General features: G+C 39.5%; 1 protein-coding gene across 3 annotated transcripts in view; it reads right to left on the bottom strand.

Moving 5' to 3' along the window:
• Positions 1-23,308, bottom strand: part of adcy2a (adenylate cyclase 2a) — a 152,457-nt gene extending 129,149 nt beyond the window's left edge. The window contains exons 1-2 of one of the 3 annotated variants that reach the window (XR_007178960.1): positions 21,324-23,308; positions 3,417-3,614 (exon numbers count right to left, since the gene is read on the bottom strand). Coding sequence is in view for 1 of the 3 variants with exons in the window: in XM_048152166.1 (XP_048008123.1) it covers positions 3,417-3,614; positions 21,324-21,710 (585 nt within the window). In the remaining 2 variants the exon portion in view is untranslated. Of the gene's footprint in view, positions 1-3,416; positions 3,615-21,323 lie in introns of those variants that run through there. The other 2 variants (XM_048152166.1, XM_048152167.1) reach the window with 2 other exon arrangements.
• Between the last annotated feature and the right edge of the window lie 2,848 nt (positions 23,309-26,156).

The raw sequence follows: 26,156 nt of genomic DNA, 5'->3' as shown, positions 1-26,156 counted from the left end.
AACTTCTTTTCCCTTCCCTGTTCTCCACTGAAATATTTTCTGTTTATGGGTGTTTCTGCAACTACAGGTACTTTTGACATTCCCAATTTCAAAAAAAAAAAAAAATCAGCCTCTATGAATTTCAATTTTAACCATCACAGTCTGTAATACATATATAAATGTACACAAAATTGAATGTAGACGTTAAGATTTTAATCTGGAACATGTTTATTTTTTATTGTTTTCATCTCTTCTTCTTAAAAAATGTCCTTACCTGCAACATTACAATAACGGTAATTTTATACACTTTTCTTTTTTAATTTCTATAAGAATTTAATACATTTACATAGTTACTTTTTGAAGATTTGTCCATTTTTGTAAATACAGATATAAATAATAATAATAATAATAATAATAATAATAATAATAGGGGATTTTACGATATTCTTTATGCCATGGAAAATTTTTATGCTAACCTTAGATACCAATTGTTTTAATATGCGCCAAAGATAAAATATTTCGCTTTGTATGACAAATATTGTAATTTTAATGTGTAAATCATCTCTAGTGAAGGGTTAAAATATCTCTATGCTCTTTTTCCATAACTATTCATATCTGTTAGGGTCATTTCATTACGTCACTGCATTTCTGTCATCTTATTAGATGAATTTGGTATTATCTAGGCTTGCAAAAATGGAGTTTAACTTGAATTTGTCTCTACAGCAACGCAAGGTCTTCACCCTAACACCTAAAAATGCAGCGGTAAAGACATGTTGCAGAAATTACATTTTTGCTAATATTGCTGATAACTAGCAGCAAGCAAGGTCTGATACATCAGACTTTTAGCACCACATATACATGTATTCAACAGTAATATAAATTCATTTTTAAAATGTAGTTCAAAATACACAATTACTAAGCTGAATGGTAAGGACACATAATAAATACTTTACTTTACTTTTATCTTAGTTTTCTGGATCTTATGAGTGACCTAATGAGGGTGGCCCAGTCTGTAAGCCATGTGCTCACATGCTAACTTCTGTTTCCATAGAAACTAGATTTGTTTGGCTTTGAACAAATGTCATATTAAGAGTCTTTTCTCAGTGTTGCGGTAAGGACTCAAAAGTGTGGGACAGGCAGGGCTTGACATTAACACCCGCCAACCCGCCAAATGCGGGTAGATTTCAGCTGTGGCGGGTAAGACAGCCACTCCCACTAGCCACTTTGGCGGGTTGAATATAATTTCAGCCTACAGCCAAATGAAAAGTAGCCAAGCTCGTCATATCACAAAATCACAATTCAGTCACAATTCTTTATCGATTAACTTGCGGTTAGTGAAGGCGGGATAGGCGGAATTGCGCTGAATGACACAACACAAGCGCTCGCGGGCGCGATCAGTTCTCCTTGTGTCTGAATACACGCACACACAGATGTCAAAATGCATAGTGTGGAGTATCTCGCGTGAATACAGTCGGCTATGGCTTACTGCTAAGTGGACGTAAAGAGGTGGGTAAAAACTGGATATGTGTCAGTATATGACGTCCATGCATTCAGCAGCCCCCAAATAAACTGTCATTAATGTTAATCAAACATCAAAAAATGTTAAATAATTGTATACATGTATGCTAAATAAACATATATATATATATATATATATATATATATATATATATATATATATATATATATATATATATATACATATTTTTTAAATTACTATTTGTAATTTGCTTCTTTGTTCTTTTTATATAGCCTAACAAAAATAACTACATACCTGATATATACAATGTATAATATTGATTTGGGTGGTCAATCTGCATTTATAAGTTTGAAAGGGTTTTAAATCTTGTAAATCAAGTAAAATGACTCAAAATCAAGTAATTTAAGCATGCCAAAGTCAACTTTAATCATATAAAATGTAATTTCCCAACAGCAAAATTGTGGCCAGTGAAAATGCTGAGTGGCTAGTAACTTTGGAAAACCACTAGCCACATTGGCTGGTGAGCAAAAAAGTTAATGTCAAGCCCTGGGGACAGGTGTATTTAGATGGAAAAAAAAAATATATTAATGATTAGTAAACAAAAAAGAACTTTTAAGATGGTGTAAAGTAACATTTATATGAAACTAATTCATTTGAAATAGTAGGTGTGTTCGACATCGGCTGCGGCTGGATGTAACCGATTGGCGAGATTAGCCGCGTGCAGGCGGGGAGGAGCTGTAAACGGAGACATGAAGTCGGACACTTTCTGCTTCCCGTAGTGACGCTCGCGCTGCGTTTGCATCGGTTTGCATACTTTATCACAGCTGAAGTGAAATAAATGCAATATTTGACTAATACACTGATGTTTCCGAGACCTTTCAAAAATTCAAAACTTTATGTACTGCTTACAGCGTCTGTTTTTACAAGAATAAAGTTCAACATAAGCATATGTTATTTAAATAAAAATGTAGTTGGGTCTTTGTTTTTTATCCGTTTTATTTTGATAAACATGACACAATATATCATCGCGACTACATGAAAAGAGCTTTAACTGTTATAAAAACAGATTTTTGAGCATTAGTGGAGCTGAAGGCGTGACAATAAACACGAAACACACGTGATCGTTGTCATGCGGTGAATCCGGCCAATCATGAAACAGCTGTGTCGTCATCAGCGCTCGTGCAGCTCCTCTTGAGAAACTGCGCTGGCTAACTCAGGTGGCTGATCTCGAATTGCTCTCGCGGTACTTTAAAGCCATACGTCACAGTCACATGACGTCAGCGCTGTCTCAAGTCGGACAACATTTCTTACCGGCATGCACTGCTTCAAGTCAGCCGCCGATCGGTCTTTGCGGCGCTGCATCAAGTCGAACAAGCCTAATGTCATATTGTAAAAGAATTAGCTAATTTTACACATCTCAACATTGAAACCACAGGTGTGGGACATGAGCAAAAATGGTGTTTGGACCTATAAATGCTTCATAATTTTTAATTAAATCATATTATTCATTCATTATTTTTTTAAGTCAAGGTGTGTAATGACACTGTGTGTTTACATTTATGAAGCTTTAGATGACAAATTGTAACAAACTTTATTCACTACTGGGACTTAAAAACCACCCTTATCTTTCTGGATTTCTTTCATTTTGAATGAGAATTCTCTGGATCTCTATCCTAAAATCATTTCTATTAATCACAGGAAAGCAACTGTCTTGACAAAGGCTAAATTGCCTAGTAAAGGTGACTCTGAATCAGATTTTCATTTGCTCACTTGGGTCTGTATACACCAGTACACATACACCTTCCTTTTTGACTAAAGTATTGTATTATTTCTCCCTCCAGTCACTTTTGTGTTACTCTTTCCCAATGGTTCTCAAGAATACACCATTTGAGATATATCAGGTAAAAGGCCCATGAATGAAAACAACCTTAGGGTGCCGATAACGCAGTTGTCTTACCTGATCCCAGGGACAGATGATTCCTCCAAAAAACATAAAGAGGTAACCCATGGCAACCAGGCAGGCCCAGATCACCAAGGAGAAAACATGAAGCAGCTTCTTGAAGACGGACTCGATGCAGACCAGAACAAAGATAGTGAGGAAAATAGCCAGCGCAGTGGGGACAGTGATTACAAAGGCGATGTGATCCTCGATATCCTGCAGAGAGATTGCAGTGTTACAAAAAGACCTTTAACTGCGCCTTCCAACTGCACCTGCATGACAGCCACTAGATAATAGTTGATCAGATAAACTACAGACTGCCTGTCAACCCAAAACCCTACAGATTCTGCTGTCAAACTGAGGGACTGAGCAGTGACCTTTCAGTGACCTTTGCTGGTTAATTTGTTTCCTCTATAGGACACACAGTGTCCCTGTAACTTTTAACAATACACAGTGGTTATAACAACAAATATAATGTATAATAATTATAAGCAGCACCACAAAATAATTACACATTAAGTATATTAAATGTAGGTTATAAATAATAATAATGGGTAACACTTTACAATAAGGTTCATTGGTTAAATGCATTAGTTAAAATGAACTAATAATGAATTGCACGTCAACAGCATTAATTAATCTTTGTTAATGTTAATTTCAACATTTACTAATACATTATCAAATTCAAGAGTTGTATTTGTTAACATTAGTTAAATGCACTGTGAACTAACATGAACAAACTATACTCAGCAAAAAAAGAAACGTCCCTTTTTCAGGACTGTACATTTCAACAATAATGTTGTAAAAATCCAAATAACTTTACAGATCTTCACTGTAAAGGGTTTAAACAATGTTTTCCATGCATGTTCAATTAACCATAATCAATTAATTAACATGCACCTGTGGAATGGTCGTTAAGGCCTTAACAGCTTACAAAAAGTAGGCATTTAAGGTCACAGTTCTAAAAACGCAGAACACTAAAGAGACTTGTCTACCGACTGTGAAAAACACCCAAAGAAAGATGCCCAGGGTCCCTGCTCATCTGCGTGAACGTGCATTAGGCATGCTGGGGGGCAGGGAGGCATGAGGACTGCTGATGTGGCTAGGGCAATAAATTGCCATGTCCGCACTGTGAGACGCCTGAGACAGCGCTACAGGGAGACAGGAAGGACAGCTGATCATCCTCGCAGTGGAAGATCACGTGTAACAACACCTGCACAGGATCGGTACATCCGAATATCACACCTGCGTGACAGGTACAGGATGGCCACAACAACTGCCCGAGAACACACAATCCCTCCATCAGTGCTCAGACTGTCCGCAATAGGCTGAGAGAGGCTGGACTGAGGGCTTGTAGGCCTGTTGTAAGGCAGGTCCTTACCAGACATCACCAGCAACAACGCCGCCTATGGGCACAAACCCACCTTCGCTGGACCAGACAGGAGTGGCAAAAAGTGCTTTTCAATGATGAGTCACGGTTTTGTCTCACCAGGGGAGATGGACGGATTCGTGTTTATCGTCGAAGGAATGAGCGTTACACCGAGGCCTGTACCCTGGAGCGGGATCGATTTGGAGGTGGGGGGTCCGTCATGGTCTGGGGCGGTATATCACATCACCATCGGACTGAGCTTGTTGTCATTGCAGGCAATCTCAATGCCTTGCAGTACAGGGAAGACATCCTCCTCCCTCATGTGGTACCCTTTATGCATGCTCATCCGGACATGATCCTCCAGCAGGACAATGCCACCAGCCATACTGCTCGTTCTGTGCGTGAGTTTCTGCATGACAGCAATGTCAATGTTCTGCCATGGCCAGCGAAGAGCCCGGATCTCAATCCCATTGAGCAAGTCTGGGACCTGTTGGATCGCAGAGTGAGGGCTAGGGCCATTCCCCCCAGAAATGTCCAGGAACTTGCAGGTGCCTTGGTAGAAGAGTGGGGTAACATCTCACAGCAAGAACTGACAAATCTGGTCCAGTCCATGAGGAGGAGATGCACTGCAGTACTTCAAGCAGCTGGTGGCCACACCAGATACTGACTGGTACTTTTGATTTTGAGCCTCCCTTCATTCAGGGACACATTGTCAAACATTTTTAGTTTATGTCTTATGGTGTTGACTCTTTTAGTGTTCATACAAATATTTACACATTAAGTTTACTGAAAGTAAAAACAGTTGAAAGTCAGAGGACGTTTCTTTTTTTGCTGAGTTTATGAACAGCTTGATTTTTATTAACTAACATTAACAAAGATTAACAAATACAGTAACAAATGTATTGCTCATGGTTAGTTCATGTTAGCTAATGCAACAAATGAACCTTATTGTAAAGTGTTACCTAATAATCATTACTTACTTAAGTCTGTAATGCACTTACACTTTTGTTCCAGCATTGCTACACTGTACTGAAATTTGGTATGGTAGAACGACTTCATTTTGGTCTCTTTTAGATTTACTGCTTTAGCTTGTATTACTGACATCAAGCTGCTTTGGATAAAAGCATCTCCTGAAATAGGTTTCAACAATTCTTGCAGAGTTTAGTTCCATCCATAATCAAACACTAATCTACATCTTTAAATTGAGAGGTCCTTTGACAGAGCGTGATGACATGGCGAACGTTTTCAACTCATTCCTATGGGACTTGGGCTTCATGCTCAAGCGTTGAGTTGTGGGATTGACAGTGGACAGGAGAAAGCAAGGGGTACTTCTCAATCGGAAGGCTGCATATCTCCACAGCCACGTCCTCAAACACCACTGAAGGCAGTTTTAATTTGAAGAATCCTTTGAAGGCAGCCTTCATTTTGTGTCCTTCATTCCGCTCATTTTGAAAGATGCATCAAGTGTATCCTTCACGTCCTTAAATTACCCTCAACCCTTTGCACACATTCCAATTCATGAAAAAAAAACTGACGGAAAACAAGTCTTTGCTGAGCTTGTCCGAGTCCGTTATGCAATGCTAGACAAAAATAATGTTTTTTTCCAAGATGAAGGCCTACATGTTATCTTTTGTTTTGGTGTATATTAATCACTTAACAATAAACTGTCAATTATGTAAACCACTGGTAGACCACAGACAGTTGTCATCCACTGTGTTTATTAACAGAAAGCCAGTTAATATAAAGATTTTTACAAAGTATTTTTCCATAATTAACTTTTAATTGTATTGTCGTGCCGTGACCGCCTACAGGGAAAAAATACTCCTCAGCTCAGGAGACTTAGTTGTGATTCTCATATATCTCTCATTTTAGTATCAACAGCATTTCAGATGTTTCTCCTAAAATTCCTTAGGAGAAATAAAAGTAATGAGACCTGAGAAATATCTGAGAGAAACCGAGTCAAAACCGAGAATGTGGTGGAAGAAACAGAACATCTTTTTATTGCCTTGCAGGGCCGTAATCACCATAGACAAGTCCCCAACCCCCAATAATTAGAAATGGCCCAATAATTAGAAATGGCCCAATAATTAGAAATGCCCCCCCCCCCCTCACCCACACTTTATATTTGAAATTCTTGAATTGTTCTGCTGCACTCCATTACACAACGCTCTGTAAGTTGTTAGGACTATAAAATTAATGTCAGTTAAGCATCAGTTTAACGTTGTAAGCAAGTGAGGTAAGATGTAGCCTAAATAGTGAAACATTTAATACATGTAAACTGTTTTTCGATAGAAATATTAAACAACCGACAGTAACATCCAGTGATGCAAACGTTTTGAATTGAAAATATGCATTGTAAATATGCATATGCAAAATATGCGTGATTCATGTAATTCATGAGTGTGACAGAAACGTTTTACGTTTTTGACATATTAGGCATAGGCTACAAATAAAAGTACATGCGAGCAAATTTTAATGCAAATATTATTTGCAAATAGTTTAAAATGATTATTTCCCAACTAGAATTAGACCTAGACTTTCCTTCAATGATCTATTTCTTTATGCTTTATAAAAATAATAAAACAAAATGCTCCCCACCAATGTTCATGACATGGTTAAAGCCTTGTTGTCATGTTGCAATCTCTATTTACATTATAGGAATATTTTATTGCTCAATGGTTGTTCTCTTTAATCTCAGGAGACTTATGTATTCGGACTCGATTAGTTGTACAAGGTTAAATAAGAGTAATGTAATTTTACCATAAGACTTCTGTAATAATATTTGCCAATTCGCACGGGATAAGAAATCTTGGTAAAACTAGCTACCAGAAGTGGGAGTGGTAACTCAATTTACGCACAGCCGTCACCTGCCTCCGCTTCCTGATAGCACGTTATATTAAATGCGACTTTTTATCTCACAATTCTTTTTTTCTCCCAACTGCGAGTTTACATTTCTCATCCTGACTTTTCAGAATTGCTACAAGCTTGCAAGAAAGTCTGATAAAAAATAAATAAATAAATAAATAAAAGTAAAAATAATTTGTGAGATAAAATCATAGGATAAAATGTCACAATTAGCCTATCCTTTTTTTTTCGTGATGGAAACAAGCTTCCATACTTAACACAGTTCAGAGGGGGCGCTAAGAAAGTTTTAGTGCATCTTTAAAAACTTAGCGCGAGTAACTGATAAGGTTACTTATCAAAGTGCAATAATTAATATTAAAATCTATATTATTTATTATTCAAAAAGATCAGGGACTTTTGACAATAATCAGGGGCCACCAAAGTAGCTATTCGCCAATGGCATATTAGAAGAGAACAATATGCACCTGCTGGATGAGTCTTAAGATCGCTGTTGATAAGCTTGATGTGTGCCATACCTGAGCGTGGTCCAATTGACCATTCACAAGACTAAATCGCGGAGAAAAGAGGACACTGACAACACATCGACATAGAAGATAGAGCAGGTTACTTTTGATATAAAACAAAGTCTCACTTTTCAAATTGTGTAATTTTCAAAGAAATGTAACAATAATTACCGTTTTGAGTGCGCCAGCCCATGCTGCTTTAAGTCGTGACAGATTGCTGTAGTGCCTCAGTTCAAGCGGCTCGTGAACCGATCATATCTTCCTAATAGTTCATTTATTATAGTATTAAACATAAATGAACATCAGGAATGTTGTTTCAACCGCGTAAAGACGTCAGTACACACCATTTTTCAAGTTCAAATCAAGTTTTCAACACTGTCGTTAATCTATTAACTTTCCTGACTGTTTTGTCGGACCAATCATAACGCCGGATTCGCCTGTGTCTGTCAATCAATCAATCAAACTTCCGGCGTAGGGTCAGTAGACTCCTCCCCCATCAAAATCATTGTTTATAGGCACATTAAAACATTTATTAAACTTTGTTTTATTTATTTTTTTAATTACTTTTTTATCTTTAATTAAAATTACACTGTGAGTAAAAAATAAAACAGGAAAATCATTAGGAATTCTTTTTTTTGGGGGGGGTGGGGGTGCTGTGTTGATGCAATGCAAATTTCTGGCAGGACTGAAGGTGAGAATATTAAATACAATTAGAAAATGTAAAAAAAAAAAAAAAAAAAACATTACTATTTATCCTATTTTCTCATATTTATTTATTTATTTTTTGTTTGGTTTTTTTTGTAATGTGTTTTTGTGTAGTCATATATAATTTTGTTAAAATATAATACTGTTTTGATTTGTTTTCATTATGTGATTTTGAATTGTTTTAAAACCAGTTAATAATTATAATTATAATAATAGAATAATAATCAAAATATTGTATAACATTTTTTAATTCAGAATGAGATTTGAGGTTGCCCCACAACACGGATAAAACTGAATGTGCTTTTAGCACAACTTGCAGGACATGAAACTTTGAAACATGCAAGAAGCAAATATAATTTTTTCAATATCCCTGGGTTGAAAAATGATGTAAGGTTATAAGATTTGCAGTACGGTTATAAACAGAATTGATATTGTGCATTGGTGTGGACGCTAATATCGTTATTGTTATTTTTAAAGTTATCGTTATTAGTGCAAAAAGGCCTTTAGTTTCAGAACTTAAAACATCCTTGTTACTCCAAAAACTTTTATTGAAACCAAGCTGCCAAAACAACTTATTTTCTATTTCCAGATTTTTAATGCGTAATAGAAATGAATACATCAGCACAAGACTGCCAGCAAAGACAGCCTCATCATTGCCTCTTTAGCCCAGCCCACTCACGTGTTACCAATTTGGTGTTTGCAAACAGCGATGACGTTTTTTGTGGGCGGAGCCTAGCTGGTTGCAGAAAATGACAGTTGAGCAGTAGAAGTCTATGGAAGCCACAAAATAAAAGAATAGAAGAAAAGAAAAAAAGTTAATTTCGAGTTTATATCTCACAATTCTGACTTTTATTTCTCGCAAATCTGAGTTTACATCTCACATTTCTTACAAAGAAAAACAGAATTGTCAGATATACTCGTTATTCTGTCTTTTCTGAATTGCAATTCCGCAATTGCAAATCCCGCAATTCTGACTTTTTCCCCCTCAGAATTGTGAAATAAACTCACAATTGCGAGTTATAAAGTCCGAACTGGGAGTAATAAACACGCAAATGCAAGAAAAAAAAGTCAGAATTGTGAAATAAAAATTATTATGTTTAAAAGTTATCTATGTAAAATACTATAGGTTTAAATTATTTTAATTATAATTATTTCATGATGTAACTGCTATGTATGTATGTCCTCTGAACTGCATATGTGAATATTATGTACACTTACTGTTTACATCAAATTCCTGCTTTAATAGTAGACTAATCCTTACAGATGTCATCAGTCCAGTCTGTGAAACGTCTCTGTTTATCTTCAAAGGACGTTTTTAACGATGGTTTTCTTTAAAAATGAAGACTATATTTTTTGCATTCCGATTCCAACATCCAGAGGCACAACAAAACATTTTTCTCTTTTTCTGTGGATTTTGCACATTTTCCTTCAATTGCTACCACTATTATTCTGCAACCAGTATGCGCGCGCAGCTGCAAGTGACGTAATTGTGACGTCTGCTCCAAAGTGGTCTATACAACTGAAGCAGACTTTTAACGAAAGATATGGACCTGACAGTAATACAGTCAGATATAAGTAACGGTGTTCATCAGTGACTTGTTCTGCACTTAAGTTTGTTTTAGATAGTTATCCAATATAGCACAGACCTTACTGACAACACAGAATTAGGGTTGCGTCTGTGTCTGTCTAATAGCATCCTCTCTTAAGAGTACTACAGCTAAAAGCATTTATTTGGGTCGGTAATTTGACAGTGACTGTTCTGTCTTTTGTCAGTTGAGTTACATACACATCAACACGTGAACATTCCATGTCAATGCAGGGTTTTTTGAATATGGTAAAAGCTGTAACTTTTTAACCCTATAAACACTCAACAAAGTATGCATGAAGGGCATGTTTTTTTTTTTTTTTTTTTTTTTGGGATCTTTTGGATTGATGGTATGTTTGGTTCTGTTTTGATATTTTAAATAAAAGAAGCTTATATATAGTCGACAAGAAAAAAGTTGTCCTCAGTGTGAAAAGATGGATCACAAAATTATAAAGTTATAAAGTCACTGCTAGAAAGGGTTCAAATATGCAAAAGATGCTGGAAAACTGAAGAATCTGCAGGATATATATATATATATATATATATATATATATATATATATATATATATATATATATATATATATATATATATATATATATATATATAAAATATATTGTGACACTCGCACTGGAAACACTAAAAGAGGCACTACTTTACGGAGATATGGACCTGAGGATTACTGTCAAGCATCCACTGGTCTACTTTCCTTGCACTTGTTCACTTGTAAATAAATACAACCTCCGGGCTGAACTCATTTTCTCGTGTCTGTTCTCCTCTTTCCCTTCAGGAACCTGCTACATTGGTGGAGAATGCACTCCGGAGAACTGCGACTTGAAGCCTCCACAGAGGCAGCTCCTTCCCCCAGCATGGGAGACATTATCGGACACCTTGCAGAGGTATTGGTTCCACAGCAGTAGTTGTCAGAGATGCTTGTGGCAAGCCAGACACATATAGCTGAAGAGCTGGTCCGTTTACAAGCAGGGACAACTGCTCGCACAACTTCACTGGAAAGACGAGCTTCGGCGAGGCAAATCCTCCCTAAAATGACGGATCAGGATGATGTTGAGGCGTTCCTCCATACTTTCGAGGTGATAGCAACCGAGTGGGCAAAACTTCTTGCTCCGCTGTTCGTTTTAGAGCCACAGCGGATCTATTTTTCCCTCCCAACGGACCAGGCAAATGATTATGCTGTGCTGAAGAAGGAAATCCTCAGCTGTGTGGGGCTGTCTTCAGGCTGTGCCACACAGAAAGTGCATGAATGGACTTTTGAGCCTCGTGTCCCTATGCGCATTCAGGCCACACAGCTTGTTCGACTTATTAAGCATTGGCTGCTGTCCAACCAAGCTACAGCTGCAGAGGTAGTAGAAAGAGTCACCGTGGATCGGTTGTTGCGGTCCCTTCCCTGCCCGCAACGCCGAGCTGTGGGACTAACCAACCCCACCACACTGGCTGAACTCGTGGAGGCAGTGGAGCTTTCAGAGGCATCACTTGCAAGAGACTTGGAGGAGAGAACTGTCCCGTTCACCCAGAGGGGCATCACCAGGGAGCGACAAGGAGTGGATGGCACCTACAAGCCAGTAAGCCTGGCGGCTCCCCGAGGTGCACAGCAGGATGAACTCATGTCAAGTCAAGTCAAGTCAAGTCACCTTTATTTATATAGCGCTTTTTACAATGCAGATTGTGTCAAAGCAGCTTTACATTGATAGCTGGTACATAATTTGGCTGCACAGCAGCTCTTAAATAATAGTGTCAATGCAGGCAGATCAGAAGCACTGTTGAATAAATGTCAAGAATACTATTGAATATCAAATGTCAAGTGTCCCCAACTAAGCAAGCCAAAGGCGACAGCGGCAAGGAACCCAAACTCCATCAGGTGACATCAGGTGGCAAACAAGTGGCAAATAGGTGTTAAAATGGAGAAGAAAAAAAAACCTTGGGAGAAACCAGGCTTAGTCGGGGGGCCAGTTCTCCTCTGGCGAACAGTGCTTTGTTACAATCAGGTTGCTATCATAAATCTGATAGGATCGCAACAATCAAAGTATTTATTTCAGTTCCATCCAGTTGAGGATCGTATTCATCACGCCGGTATGGACGGTCTGTTGAGGAACTGTGCTACTGGCTGTCGTGTCGATGAGGCCTTCACAATGGATGATCCAGTTGACTCGATCTCTGCTGATACTTCAGGGCTGTGTTGTGGTCGTGTCAAGGCGCAGATCCTTGGTCTCAGCTGGATACGGCCCAGATCCGGTTGACTACGGTAAACCTCGGGATAAACAGAAAGACTAATATTAGCGTAGATGCCATTCTTTTTCTGATGTAACGAGTACATCTGGTGTTATAGGAAGTTTTCCCGGTTCCGGCTGACCTAATTTATGCAGCCTAATAATCCTTTAACGGATTTGAAAATATAAATTGATAATGTGTTATGTGTATGCCAGGTTAAAGAGATGTGTTTTTAGTCTAGATTTAAACTGACAGAGTGTGTCTGCATCCCGAACAATGCTAGGAAGATTGTTCCAGAGTTTAGGTGCCAAATAGGAGAAGGATCTACCGCCTGCAGTTGATTTTGATATTCTAGGTATTATCAGCTGGCCTGAATTCTGGGATCGCAATAAACGTGAAGGACTATAATGTATTAAGAGCTCACTTAGGTACTGGGGAGCTAAACCATTTAGTGCTTTGTAAGTAATTAGCAAGATTTTAAAATCTATACGATGTTTAACAGGAAGCCAATGCAGTGATGACAGAACTGGGCTAATATGGTCATACTTCCTAGTTCTAGTAAGAACTCTAGCTGCTGCATTTTGTACGAGCTGTAGTTTATTTATCAAGCGAGCAGAACAACCACCCAGTAGAGTGTTACAGTAGTCTAGCCTTGAGGTCATAAACGCATGAACTAACTGTTCTGCATTTTTCATTGAGAGCATATGTCGTAGTTTAGATATATTTTTCAGATGGAAGAATGCAGTTTTACAGATGCTAGTAACATGGCTTTCAAATGAAAGATTGGTATCAAAGAGCACACCCAGGTTCCTAGCTGACGACGAAGACTTAACAGAGCAGCCATCAAGTGTTAGACAGTATTCTAGATTATTGCATGAAGAAGTTTTTCGGTCCAAAAATTAGAATCTCTGTTTTTCCTGAATTTAGTAGTAGGAAATTACTAGTCATCCAGTTTTTTATATCAGCTATACATTCTGTTAATTTAGCGAATTGGTGATTTTCGTCAGGGCGCGAAGAAATATAGAGCTGAGTATCATCAGCGTAACAATGAAAACTAATGCCATGCTTCCTAAAGATATCTCCCAAGGGTAGCATGTACAGAGCAAAAAGCAATGGTACTAGTACTGAGCCTTGCGGTACTCCATATTTAACTTGTGATTGATATGACATCTCATCGTTTACTACTACAAACTGATAACGGTCAGATAAGTATGATTTGAACCATGCCAATGCAATTCCACTAATGCCAACATAATTTTCGAGTCTGTTTAGAAGAATATTGTGATCAATAGTGTCAAATGCAGCACTAAGATCCAGTAACACTAATAGAGAGATACAACCACGATCTGATGATAAGAGCAAATCATTAGTAACTCTAATGAGAGCAGTCTCAGTACTATGGTATGGTCTAAATCCTGACTGGAAATCTTCACAGATACTATTTCTTTCTAAAAAGGAACATAGTTGTGATGAAACTGCCTTTTCTAGTATTTTTGACAGAAAAGTGAGATTTGAGATCGGCCTGTAATTGACTAATTCTCTAGGATCAAGTTGTGGTTTTTTAATAAGAGGATTAATAACAGCCAGCTTAAACGTTTTTGGTACGTATCCTAGTGATAAAGATGAATTAACAATATTAAGAAGAGGATCTATGACCTCTGGAAGCATCTCTTTCAATAGCTTAGTCGGTATAGGGTCTAACATACATGTGGATGATTTTGATGATTTAACAAGTTTAAACAATTCTTCCTCTCCTAAAGCAGTAAATGAGTTGAATTTTTCTTTAGGGACACTACAATGCACTGTCTGACACAAGACTGTAGTAGACGGTTGCATGGTTATAATTTTTTCTCTAATATTATCAATCTTGCAAGTAAAGAAGTTCATAAAGTCATTACTGCTGTGCTCTTTGGAAACATCAGAAGTTGAATCTTTTTTCTTGTTAATTTAGCCACTGTATCAAATAAATACCTAGGGTTGTGTTTATTTTCTTCTAAAAGTTTTGAAAAATAGGCAGATCTAGCAGTTTTTAAGGCCTTTCTGTACTCAGTCATTTTCTCTCTCGACGAAATGTGAAATACTTCTAGTTTTGTTTTCTTCCAGCTGCGCTCCATTTTTCTAACTGCTGTTTTTAGGGCCCGAGTGTGCTCATTGTACCATGGTGTTGGATTAATTTCCTTAATCTTTTTTAAACGCAAAGGAGCAACTGAATCTAATGTGCTGGAAAAGAGAGAGTCAATCGTTTCTGTTGCAATATCGAGGTCTTCTAAGCTGTCTGGTATGCTAAGGCGATGAAACTGATCAGGAAGATTATTTATAAAGCCATCTTTAGTGGTAGAAGTGATGGTTCTACCATATTTATGGCAGGGAGGCAGTTTAGCCGCTTTCACTAAATGTAATATACAGGAGACTAGATAATGATCTGAGATGTCGTCAATCTGCTGCAGAATTTCAACGGCATCAATATCGATTCCATGTGACAATATTAGATCTAAAGTATGATTACGACAATGAGTGGGTCCCGACACGTGTTGTCTAACACCAATAGAGTTTAGAATGTCTGTAAATGCCAATCCTAATGAGTCTTTTTTATTATCTACATGGATATTAAAATCACCAACAACAAGGACTTTATCTGCAGCTAGTACTAATTCTGATAGAAAATCGGCAATCTCTTTGATAAAGTCTGTATTGTGCCCTGGTGGCCTGTATACAGTAGCCAACACAAATGTCAACTTACATAATGTTACGTAAAGCACCATCACTTCGAAGGAATTATATTTGAAAGACTTCTGGCTGATACTGTAAATATTACTATAAATTACAGCAACACCTCCCCCTTTTCCTTTCTGTCGAGGATTGTGTCGATAATCATAACCTTGAGGACTAGACTCATTTAAAGTAGTGTAATCGTCTCGTTTTAGCCAGGTTTCTGAACACAGCAAACACAGCACATCTAGATCATGCCTACTGATCCTAATCCTCCAGAAGGGTGAACGTGGATGGCAGGCTGCATTGTTCATCAGACCGTGCCAGATGGTGCCCCAGAACAAGAAGTGCGGATCAATGGCCGACAGGTCCGGCCATTGTTGGACAATGGCAGCAGTGTCAGTTTGGTCCGCCCACAGCTACTGGTAACAACCAAGTTGGGCCAGTCTCCTCTCCCAATCACCTGCATCAATTGGGACACCAGGTATGTCCCGGTGCAAACAGTATCAGTCTCTGCACCCCCAGGAACCTGGTCGGTGGAAGTTGGCATTCTCCCTGATCTGCCAGTGCCCTTGCTCTTGGAGAGAGACTGGCCTGGGTTGGACCAACTCCTGCGCTGGACAGAGCAGCCCAACTGCCAGAAAAAACCTGCCAGACCAAAAGGAAGATGAAGTTCGCCAGGCTTACCTTGCTTCAGAAAGCGAGAGAGCGGGTGAGTCAGCCAGTACTAATGTTGATGTCTACTCTGATCCCTTTCAGCAGGTTACGTCCGGAGGATCCCTGGGTAGGGATCAGCGAGAGGATGACTGCCTAAAGCACTGCTGGAACCAGGTCAGAATATTGGATGGAAATGAATGCCTACCCCACCTCACCCATCCCCGCACTTTGTAATAAAAAATGGCTTGTTGTACTGTGTGGTGATCAGGCGGGGCAAAGAAAAGGAATTGCTGGTTCTGCCAAAAGGAAAGACAAACCTGGTGATGACACTAGCCCATTCTCATCCTATGGCTGGATATTTAGCTGCAGAAAATACCCTTCAACATCTCCGGGACGATTCCACTGGCCGGGTATGAATATGGATGTTCGTCGCTTTTGCCAAGCCTGTGAAGCCTGTCAGAGAACTGCTCCAAAGAAACCAGCTCCGGCCCCCTTGATCCCGCTTCCAGTCATTGAGGTGCCATTTACCCGTATTGGCTTGGTAGGGCCGCTGCCTAAATCTGCTCAAGGACACGAAGATGTTCTGGACATTGTGGACTATGCACCTGCTACCCTGAGGCCATTCCCCTTCGGCGAACACCTCGCCGGCTATAGCTCAGGAACTGTTTCTGCTGTGTAGCCGGGTAGGGATCCCTACAGAGATACTCACAGACCAGGGCACACCCTTCATCTCCCGGGTCATGGCAGATCTATGCCGTCTTTTGAAGGCAAAACATCTATGGACCTCTGTCTGCCACCCTCAGACTGATGGGCTTGTTGAGCGTTTTAACAAAACCTTGAAGCAGATGCTGAAGAGGTGGTTGCCGAGGATGGGCGTGACTGGGACAGGATGCTGCCATATGTGCTGTTCAGGATCAGAGAGGTACCTCAGGCCTCAACAGGGTTAACCCCGTTTTAACTTTTGTTTGGCCATCAGCCCAGGGGACTCTTAGATGTAGCTAAAGAAGCTTGGGAACAACAACCTTCCCCTCACCGTTCCATCATTGAGCATATACACAACATGAGAGACTGCATCGAGAGAGTAATGCCCCTCGTTAAGCAACATCTCGTTGAGTCCCAGCGTGCCCAACAACTTCTGTACGATCGGCCAGCACAGCCAAGGGAATTCTAGCCCGGTGATAAAGTCCTTGTCCTGGTCCCCAACTCTGCCTGCAAGTTCTTAGCTACCTGGCAGGGCCCTTACACCGTTGTCGAGTGGATGGGACCCGTGAATTACCAGCTGCGTCAGCCCGGGAGGAGGAAGAAGGAACAACTGTACCACATCAACCTTCTGAAACGATGGGTTGGAGAAGCTCCCCCAACTGCCCTGATAGCCAAAGTCAATGATCCCATAATAGATCTCAGCAGTCATCTTGCGGGGCCCAGTGGAAGGAGCTGGAATCCCTGGTCTGTGAGTTTAAGGATGTCTTCTCTGAACTTCCTGGTAGCACCACCGTCCTCAGCGACCCTACAGAGTCCCTGAATCTCACTGCAGGCCATTGAGGATGAGGTGAAGAAAATGATCCAACTACAAGTGATTGAACCATCCAATAGCCCCTGGTCCAGCCCGATCATCATGGTTCCTAAGCCGGATGGGATTTTCCATTTTTGTAATGATTTCAGGAAGCTAAACGAAGTCTCGCAGTTCGACAGCTACCCCATGCCCAAAGTGGACGAGCTCATCGAGAGGCTGGGAAGGGCGCATTACATCTCCACCCTGGACCTTACCAAGGGCTATTGGCAAGTACCTCTGAGTCCCCAGGACAAGCAGAAAACAGCCTTCAGCACACCCTCAGGCCACTGGCATTACCAGGTCCTTCCTCTTGACCTGCATGGGGCTCCCGCCACCTTCCAACGGCCAATGGATATTGTCCTGCGACCCCACCATGAGTACGCCGCCTCCTATATTGATGATGTGGTGGTTCACTCAGAGAGGTGGGAGGACCATTTGACCAGGTTACGTGAAGCCCTGTCTGCATTACGTCGGGCTGGACAAACTGCTAATCCCTGCAAGTGTCATTTGGGACTTGATGAAGCACGCTACCTGGGCTACCGCATAGGCCGAGGTCTTATCCTTCCTCAAAACGGAAAGTAGCGGCTATACGGGACTGTCCCCGGCCAACCACAAAGAAGCAGGTACGGACTTTCCTGGGCTTAGCGGGCTACTATCGATGTTTCATCCTTCTCCTCTTTGGCTTGTCCCCTTACAGACTTGACCAAGAAGGGCCAGCCAGACAAAATACAGTGGAGCCATGCGGCCGAAGAGGCGTTCCAGCGTCTGAACATCCTGTGACATACATTAGTAGGAAACTCATCCCACCGGAAACACGGTATGCCGTGGTCGAGAAGGAGATCCTTTACACTGGTGACAGAGTGTCGCTATATATATATATATATATATATATATATATATATATATATATATATATATATATATATATATATATTATTTGCTTTGTTTTGTACACTTCCTTTGCATGGGCACTAATACTGACCTTGTTTTCTGGTACACAAATAAATAAATAAAATAAAATTAAATAAATAAATATTAAATAAAGTAAAATTTAATTAATGATAATTTTTTTTTAGTCCCTTAATGGAGAGAAGTCATGAAAAACTGCATGGAACTATAGAAACCAGCATGGCAGATTTCAGCTGTTCCTGTAATAATTAGAATAAAAATACATTGTACATCTCTACATAACACACACACACACACACACACACACTATTGATAAACAAATCCATTTTTAATTATACTAAACAATTTTTTTAGGGATTATTCGGTATTGAATGCAATATGCATTCATTTTCAATAATCCATTGATTTTTGTTTTTACCTTGTCTGTCAACAAGATTTTTTTTTTTTTTCACAAGCTTGTTGCAATGCATTCTGGGATACATGGGATGCTGTCTTGCTGTCTGACTAAAACAAGGTGGCAGCATAATTAAGTTGCCTACCATTTGGAACAAACATTGTGCGTAGATCAAAATACCATACAATGTTGTCTCCAGAAGCTTGGGTTTTGGAACAGCACTATTGTCTACAGCTCACCAAAATGTGACTCAACATTCTCAAAATGAGACAGCAGTACACATGAAACATCTAAATGGATTCAAGTTCTAATCAGTAGCCTGTTAAGGTTTCAGTGTTTAAAGAGCCCAGGATATCTGTGAAAAGCCTTGTCACCCCATAGCATTATAATTACAGTCACAAAGTAAGACAGCAAGAAACAGCCTGATTATCAGCAGCATTTTCTGCAATCATTTTCTCATTTAAGAACAACACTAAACCTCTGCTGTCACCACTATATCGACACTCCTCTAAAATGATCATTGTTAAAAGTCAGGGTGTCAGGCTATATATGACATGGTGTGATTTTGATGGTGTCTCGTCTGGCTTTTTCACAACATTTTCTTCTCTTTTCTATAATCCCCACTGTTGCCGCCAAATCCAGCATTGAAGTACTCATAGCCAGAACACACAAAACCACTAATAGCATGGGAAAACTGCCTAAGACTCATGCATAATTGATGCCAACCAGCTTTCAGAAATGCATAAGAAATGGAAACCCTGATAAAAATTGGAGGGAAATTCTATCAAGGTAGATGTAGGCTCCCCATTACAACATCAAGATGTTATAGTAGCACAATCATATCTATTTTATCATAGAGGATACAGAACAAGCCTGCAATTGTCTAAACCCACAAGCAAGGTCTTCTACTAAATGCCACAAAGCATGCAGGGGGAACGTTAGCCCTGCGGCCACTTATCGGATGTGTGAGGCTGAGTGAAAACAGGTCATGGGGGGAGCAAAACGTCAGGGTTTTAGAGTAAGATTATAAAAAAAATGCCCTGAGAGTGCAATCGTGCTCCAAGGCTTTTTTCACAATCGGTACGTGTGATATGTGCAACCATGGGAGTCGCGGAGAGCATTGCGGCAACCCAAGGCGGGCTCAACAGCCACTGTGATGTGAGATTTAGGTCAGGCAGTCAAAAGACAAGAGAGAAAGTAGCGCACGCATTGAGAGTGTGTATCTACACAGAGGTTGATGTCATACTGTGAAATGTCGCTTACTTATTCACTCCCTGATCTCCCTAATGCATTAGAGCTGACTTAATCGGATGAAATATATACCACTTATATTTTCCTATAGATTTATAGATATTTTAAAATTAATTTGGCCTTAAAATTGAGCGAAAAGCAAACAGAAATTTTGGACAGCATGGCTGCACCCTGCTCATGTATCCTGTCCACATGAATTCTGCTTTTAGTTCAGGCTGTCAAATGGTGATGGAAATACCTCAAAACTTCTGGGAAAACCTGTGTAAACTGTTTTAGCATGTGAGCCAGCAATATATGTACAAAACTATGATTCAGACATCCTGACAACACTACAGCTGCTATTTCTCCTCGGTTCCATGATCCCTTTCTGCTTCATCTACAAGTGGCAATTATAGAATCTTCTGAAATTTCAAACACTTTAAATGAATTAATGTTGATATTATGAGGTATTAGCACAAAACTCAAACATCTGTCTGCACATAAAACCTAATTTAACCAAAAGAAGCTAGCACTAGCTATATGCATACATAGTTTTTTAGATTACATTTTTCTTCTCTTTTCCATAAAATACAAATTACACAGCTAATGGTTAAGAAATCATTAATAGCATTATAGAGAATATTATTAAACAATAGGTTTGAATTCAGGGATTTCCATTTTGCTTCAGCTGAGCTAGACTGAATATGAGTCAAAAATGCAAACAGCTTTACTGTTGACAGGTTAATAGTTTCTACTTAATCTGTTCTGCTTAATTACCCATGACCCATGATTTTCCAAACGTGTTTCCTTTCCTTCCAAACATTGATTACTCCCTGCTGCTTCTTTATGACTTTCACATGAATCACAGAAATGATGCTTTGAAGAGAGAGATTACATACTGCATAAGGTAAACAGAGACATATGGTTCCAGCAATCAGTACAAACAGAGGTGATTGGCTGGAACTTCCTCTAAAGTGTTGTTTTTGGACACAGGAAATGTATTTTCTGATACACATGGTGCAAAACATTTCAGGTGTGGGCTTGCAGAAGTATTGTTAACTGTTTTGAAAACCCTTAAAGAAATAAGCAAATTATAAGTTATATACCCTTCCTGTGTCACTTGCTCAGTACAGTATCAACAGAGCTTTCTCCCTCAACCAACCTAAATACTGTTTTCTGCCTTTCCCCCAGTCACCTTCCCCCCAGTCTCCAAACACTCACCAGCCCAGAGGCGAAGAAGACAGCCAACAGAGCCAGGCAGGCACCCATCACAATGAGGAGCAGAAAAACAATAAGTGGGTGCTGCTGGCTCATAAGATAGTAGGAGTCATACAGCCAGTCTGGGGACCTCTGTCTCCGGCCACGCACACCTCCTCCTCCTGTTACATCTCCTCCTGTCCGGGAGCCCCTCTCCAGCAAGTAGCTCCGCTTACGCATAGCCTCCCTCCACATGGAGCTGGCGTGCTGTTCCTCTCTGTCGGACGGTGGCTGGGGTTTGTGAGGGTCGCGCTCCTCCTCACACAGGTCCTTCAGATGGAGCACTGACGCTCGGGCTGTGGTGCGCGGCCGGTACACCGGCAGGATGGCTTCCACTGTGGAGCGCAGCATCGCGCAGGCAACATGTTGAACTGCAGACTGGCAGAGTGAGAGTGAAAGGAGGCAGTGTGTGTGTGTGCGAGTATGTATGTGCGAGGGAGAAAAAGAGAGAGAGAAAATGGGGAGAGGGAGGGTCTGGATTGAGGCAAGGAGAGGAGAAAGCAAATGTGAATGAGAAAGACAGAGCGAGAAAGGCCAGACAGGGATGGAGGGGTGGAAAGAGTTTTCTATCAAGATGATGTGCCAGGTTTATTGGTACATCAAAATTAAAGGAATATTTTTTTTTATTATTTACTGATTCTCAAGTTAAGCCCTGCATTATATTTTCTTCTTCTGTGGAACACAAACTAAGTTCTAAGGTATAATGTCAAAGTGTCTGTTTTACATACAAGGACATGGGTAGTAGTTTATGCTGCCAAGCTCCAAAAAGCACAATAAAAGTATTGTTAAAAAAAAAAATAGTCTATCCTTCCCTTGTGCTGGAGCTTTCTAATCTCTTTTCTTTCTTTTTTTTGTGCGATTGTGACACACAAAAGGTGTCAATGATGTCACAACTTTTTTTTTTTTTTTTTTAGTTGACCAAAAGCACAAATGAGATTTATGTTGGAGGTCTGCATTCCCATGGGATCCAATTAGATTTCTTGTGGTGCAGGATTAAATTAGAGTTGATTAAAGATGGAAACGTGCAGGACTTCTATGATTTGTAGGCGGGAACCAGTGGCCTGACAGTAGCCTTTAATTTGTACACATTTTTAACAACACACAGACAGTATAGCATCATAAAGCATGCGGCCATGCAAACAGCAGCACATGCTTCAGATAAGCCAGTCCTAAGAGCAGGCTAAGCAGGTGGTCCATTAGGACAAAGACAGATCAAAGTGTGGACACATTGTAGTCAGATTTTGGATCTAAATTAAGCGAGAGTGGCCGGGGGGGGAAATCAATGTAAGCAGAGGGCGGGTGTACAAGGAGTAATGCTCAGCAGGAACGGGCGGGTGTGGAATAGAGTCTTGCGGGAGCTGGATTTAAAAAAAAAAAAAAAAAAAAAAACATTGAATATGAAAGTTTGGGAGAGTAATTTATTTTGGTACCATCATGAGACACCACTCACTCACTGACTGCAGACTTCCGGAGGCAGATGTAGATTTGCACGTGAGAGGAGGAGGGTACAGAGGATGGTACAATGGATGGTCTTAATTCAAGCATCTGTGCCTTGAAATTGAGCCACTGGCAACTAGTGAAGCAAGACAAAGAGAGGTGTAATAAGTACTCTTGTGCTGAAGATCTTGCCATTACATTCTGGATCATTTGCAGAGATCTGCTTTCTGCATGCAGCAAGGCAGATTAAAAGGGCATACCATAGTCTAGTCTAGAGATAAGAAAAGCCTAGACCAGGAGTTGTACAGCCTGCTTAGATAGTCTGGGAGTATGATTTTCTTGATGTTTTAAGATGCAAATCTGCTAAAATTACTAGGGGTTTACTGTATTGTGGTGTGTGAATTACAAATTACAAATTTATACACAAATAAAACAATAAAACTACCTAGGATGACACAAACTACAGCTCTGAACTCTTTTGCATTAGAGGCATAGATTAATTTCACTTGTCTTTTCCATACAGTACTCCTTCTTCTCTACCACCTCCACCCCCATCTCCCTAGACAGGTTCTAGATCCAGCTTTCTTCCTTCGCCCAGCTTCTTTGTTTATACTTTAAGGTGGTTGTCAGATACTGGTGAGCTTTGCAACAAGTACAAGACAAAGAATATCACAAAGAAGTCACAGTCAATAACTGTCGTTTTCTTCTTCTCAGACAACCTGCCATTTATAAATAGAATCTTAAAAAAAGGCTCAGATGGAGACCTTCCAAAAGGGCTCTGCTGGGGACAGAAAAATCATTGCAAATCATGCAAATGTACACCAGTTTAAAGGCTTATAAATGTACTGCCATCTCTGTTTATGAGTTGGAAATATGCATTTTGCAGGGAAAAAAATAAAATAATATTTATATATAAAAATCTTCTCACTTGAAGGTAAGACGGCGCAAGTAGATAATTTCAAAGAGTCTGTTATCATTGATTCTTTGGATGGGTGTTTCTGAATTCTGTTTAATGGATATTCATATTATAAACTGGAAAACTTGTGGTTCTCTGACATTGATTACAAAATTCATAAACTTTAAAACTTCAGCTATTGTTTTGTGCAACTTAGGTCTGAGAAATTTGTTTTACTAAGGAGCATGGTGAGAACTGTCTGAATGTTAATAAGAATGTCAGGGTTTAGAAAACCCTACATGTACTAATGACACAGTTAATCACTGTGATTGCAGCATAGCTGGGGGCTGCTTGTCTTCTCAGAATTTGGTGTCATGTCGACCCTCATTCGATTGCATGAGCTTAATGACCAAAGGGTTTGCATAGTTCACATAGATATCAACACAGAGACACAGAAAATATAATTGGGTTCATTTATCTAAAATAAAATATAAATAGTAAGTAAACAAATATGCTAAAATCATAGACATCTTAATTGAGGAACACAAAATTGCTGAATACAGTAGGAATCATTCCATGTTCCTGTTAGTCAGAGAGAGAGAGAAAGAGAGAGAGAGAGAAAACCAACATGTTCTCTAACCAATACACCTATATAGGTCATTTGTCACTTCCCTGAAATACAACCCAAAGGTTCGTTTACTAAAGTTGTGCCCCTAAAGACAACAGGACACTTTCATTTTAATGCATTGTTCCCCTTTATCTGTGTCATATTTCGGGTTTCGTGTAGCTCAATTGGCAGAGCATTGCAATATATAACAATATGCAATCATGTAATCATGCGATCGTGGGTTCGATCCCAGGGGTAGGTTTAGGGGTGAGAGTAGTCGTTAATAAAAAAAATAATTTTGCTAAATGGAAATAAGACAAATGGTGTAAAAAGTCCACACATTGCATTTAAATGAACACGCATTTTGATCGGTAATGACAGTCATACGTCATTTCATGACAACAGACGTAACAGGACACTGTCATTATTTTTACGCCAGCTAGAGGGCACATGACTTTAAAACATAAATGACAACTGGTTAACATGCTAATTGCTTAGCATGCTAACCAGTTGTCATTCTCTTTAATGTGGCTCTTCAGCTATCAAGTTAACCATGAGCTTCATTAGCATTAAGTTAGCTTAGCATGCTAATATGGTTAGCATGCTAAGTAATGCTTTTTTGTGAATTCTTTGTTACACTAAAAGTTCTCTTCCACAGCCTGTTGAATGTGCATCCTCAAGTAGCTCAATGTGTAAAGCCAGTTACCTGAAGAGCCCTGTACATAACAATAGTGGGTTCGAATCCCAGGTGAAGCGGTTTTATGAAATAGTGTGTTTTGATTCCTTTACTGCCTCTTGGATTAGAAATAAATGCTTTTTGTTTCATGCTGTGTTCATTTTCATCTAAGCTTATGTACATTCTGAGTTCATTTTCGCTCGTAATTCTGAACCAGCTGATTCATGTTTGTTCATTTTCTGCTGTTTTTCCTCTTCCCGCTCTGTATTGCGCTACAGCATGATGAGCTGCAGAATGATCTAAAGTAGTTATTAAATATAACATTCAGTGCAGTTTTATAAAAATTCTTCATTTTGAGTTCATTTTCACATGAACTAATGAACTTCGGCAGGTGTGCCAACATTCACCTGCACAGTGGTGCAATGAGATGAGAAATGGATATTGGACCCGGAGGTTGTGGGTTCGAATCCTGTGTGTAGTGCCTTTATGCAATTGTGTGTAATGAGTCATTTTGATACCTTTTTTTATCCAAATAAGCATTGTACTAATCTTTATTCCTCTTCAATGAGATACAAGTGTTTTTAGTTCATTCCGTGTTCATTCTCGAAACTTCTATTGATTTTCATTTCATTTCCACCTGTCCTTCTGAACCAGCTGTTTTGCATGTACATTCAATTTCTGCTGTTTTTGCTCTTCCTGCTCCGTATTGCGCTACTGCCACTTCTGGGGCTTGGCCCCGAATTGCTGCTTGCAGCTATATTTAACATATTTACTGTCACTATTTCAGAATATTATATTATTACATTTTTATTATGATATTAGGCCTAAGTCCTTCATCAATTCAGTCTTCCACATATTCTGTAGCTTATAGAAATTATCAAATTTAAAGCATATAAGCACTGAAACCACAAGGCAAACTGCACCTTATCTCAGCGTTTGACAGCCCATCATCAGAGGCTGTTTTTTGAAGTCCTTCAAACCTAGTGTTCTTCATAGAGTGGTGCAATTATGACATCAGAACCCAGAAGACTAATTCGCCTGCTGCTGGTTCCTTTGAGATTTTCTTATAGGGTTTTATGGGGTTTTCGATTTATGTGTAAAATAAAGACTGTGGTAAACATAACTTGACTACAATGTTCTACAATGTAAATTACACACACCCATAGCAAAAATGTGAATTTT

Source organism: Megalobrama amblycephala, linkage group LG13, assembly GCF_018812025.1.
Source record: "Megalobrama amblycephala isolate DHTTF-2021 linkage group LG13, ASM1881202v1, whole genome shotgun sequence".
Classification (NCBI taxonomy): domain Eukaryota; kingdom Metazoa; phylum Chordata; class Actinopteri; order Cypriniformes; family Xenocyprididae; genus Megalobrama; species Megalobrama amblycephala.
This window is presented reverse-complemented; position numbering and strand designations above follow the sequence as displayed.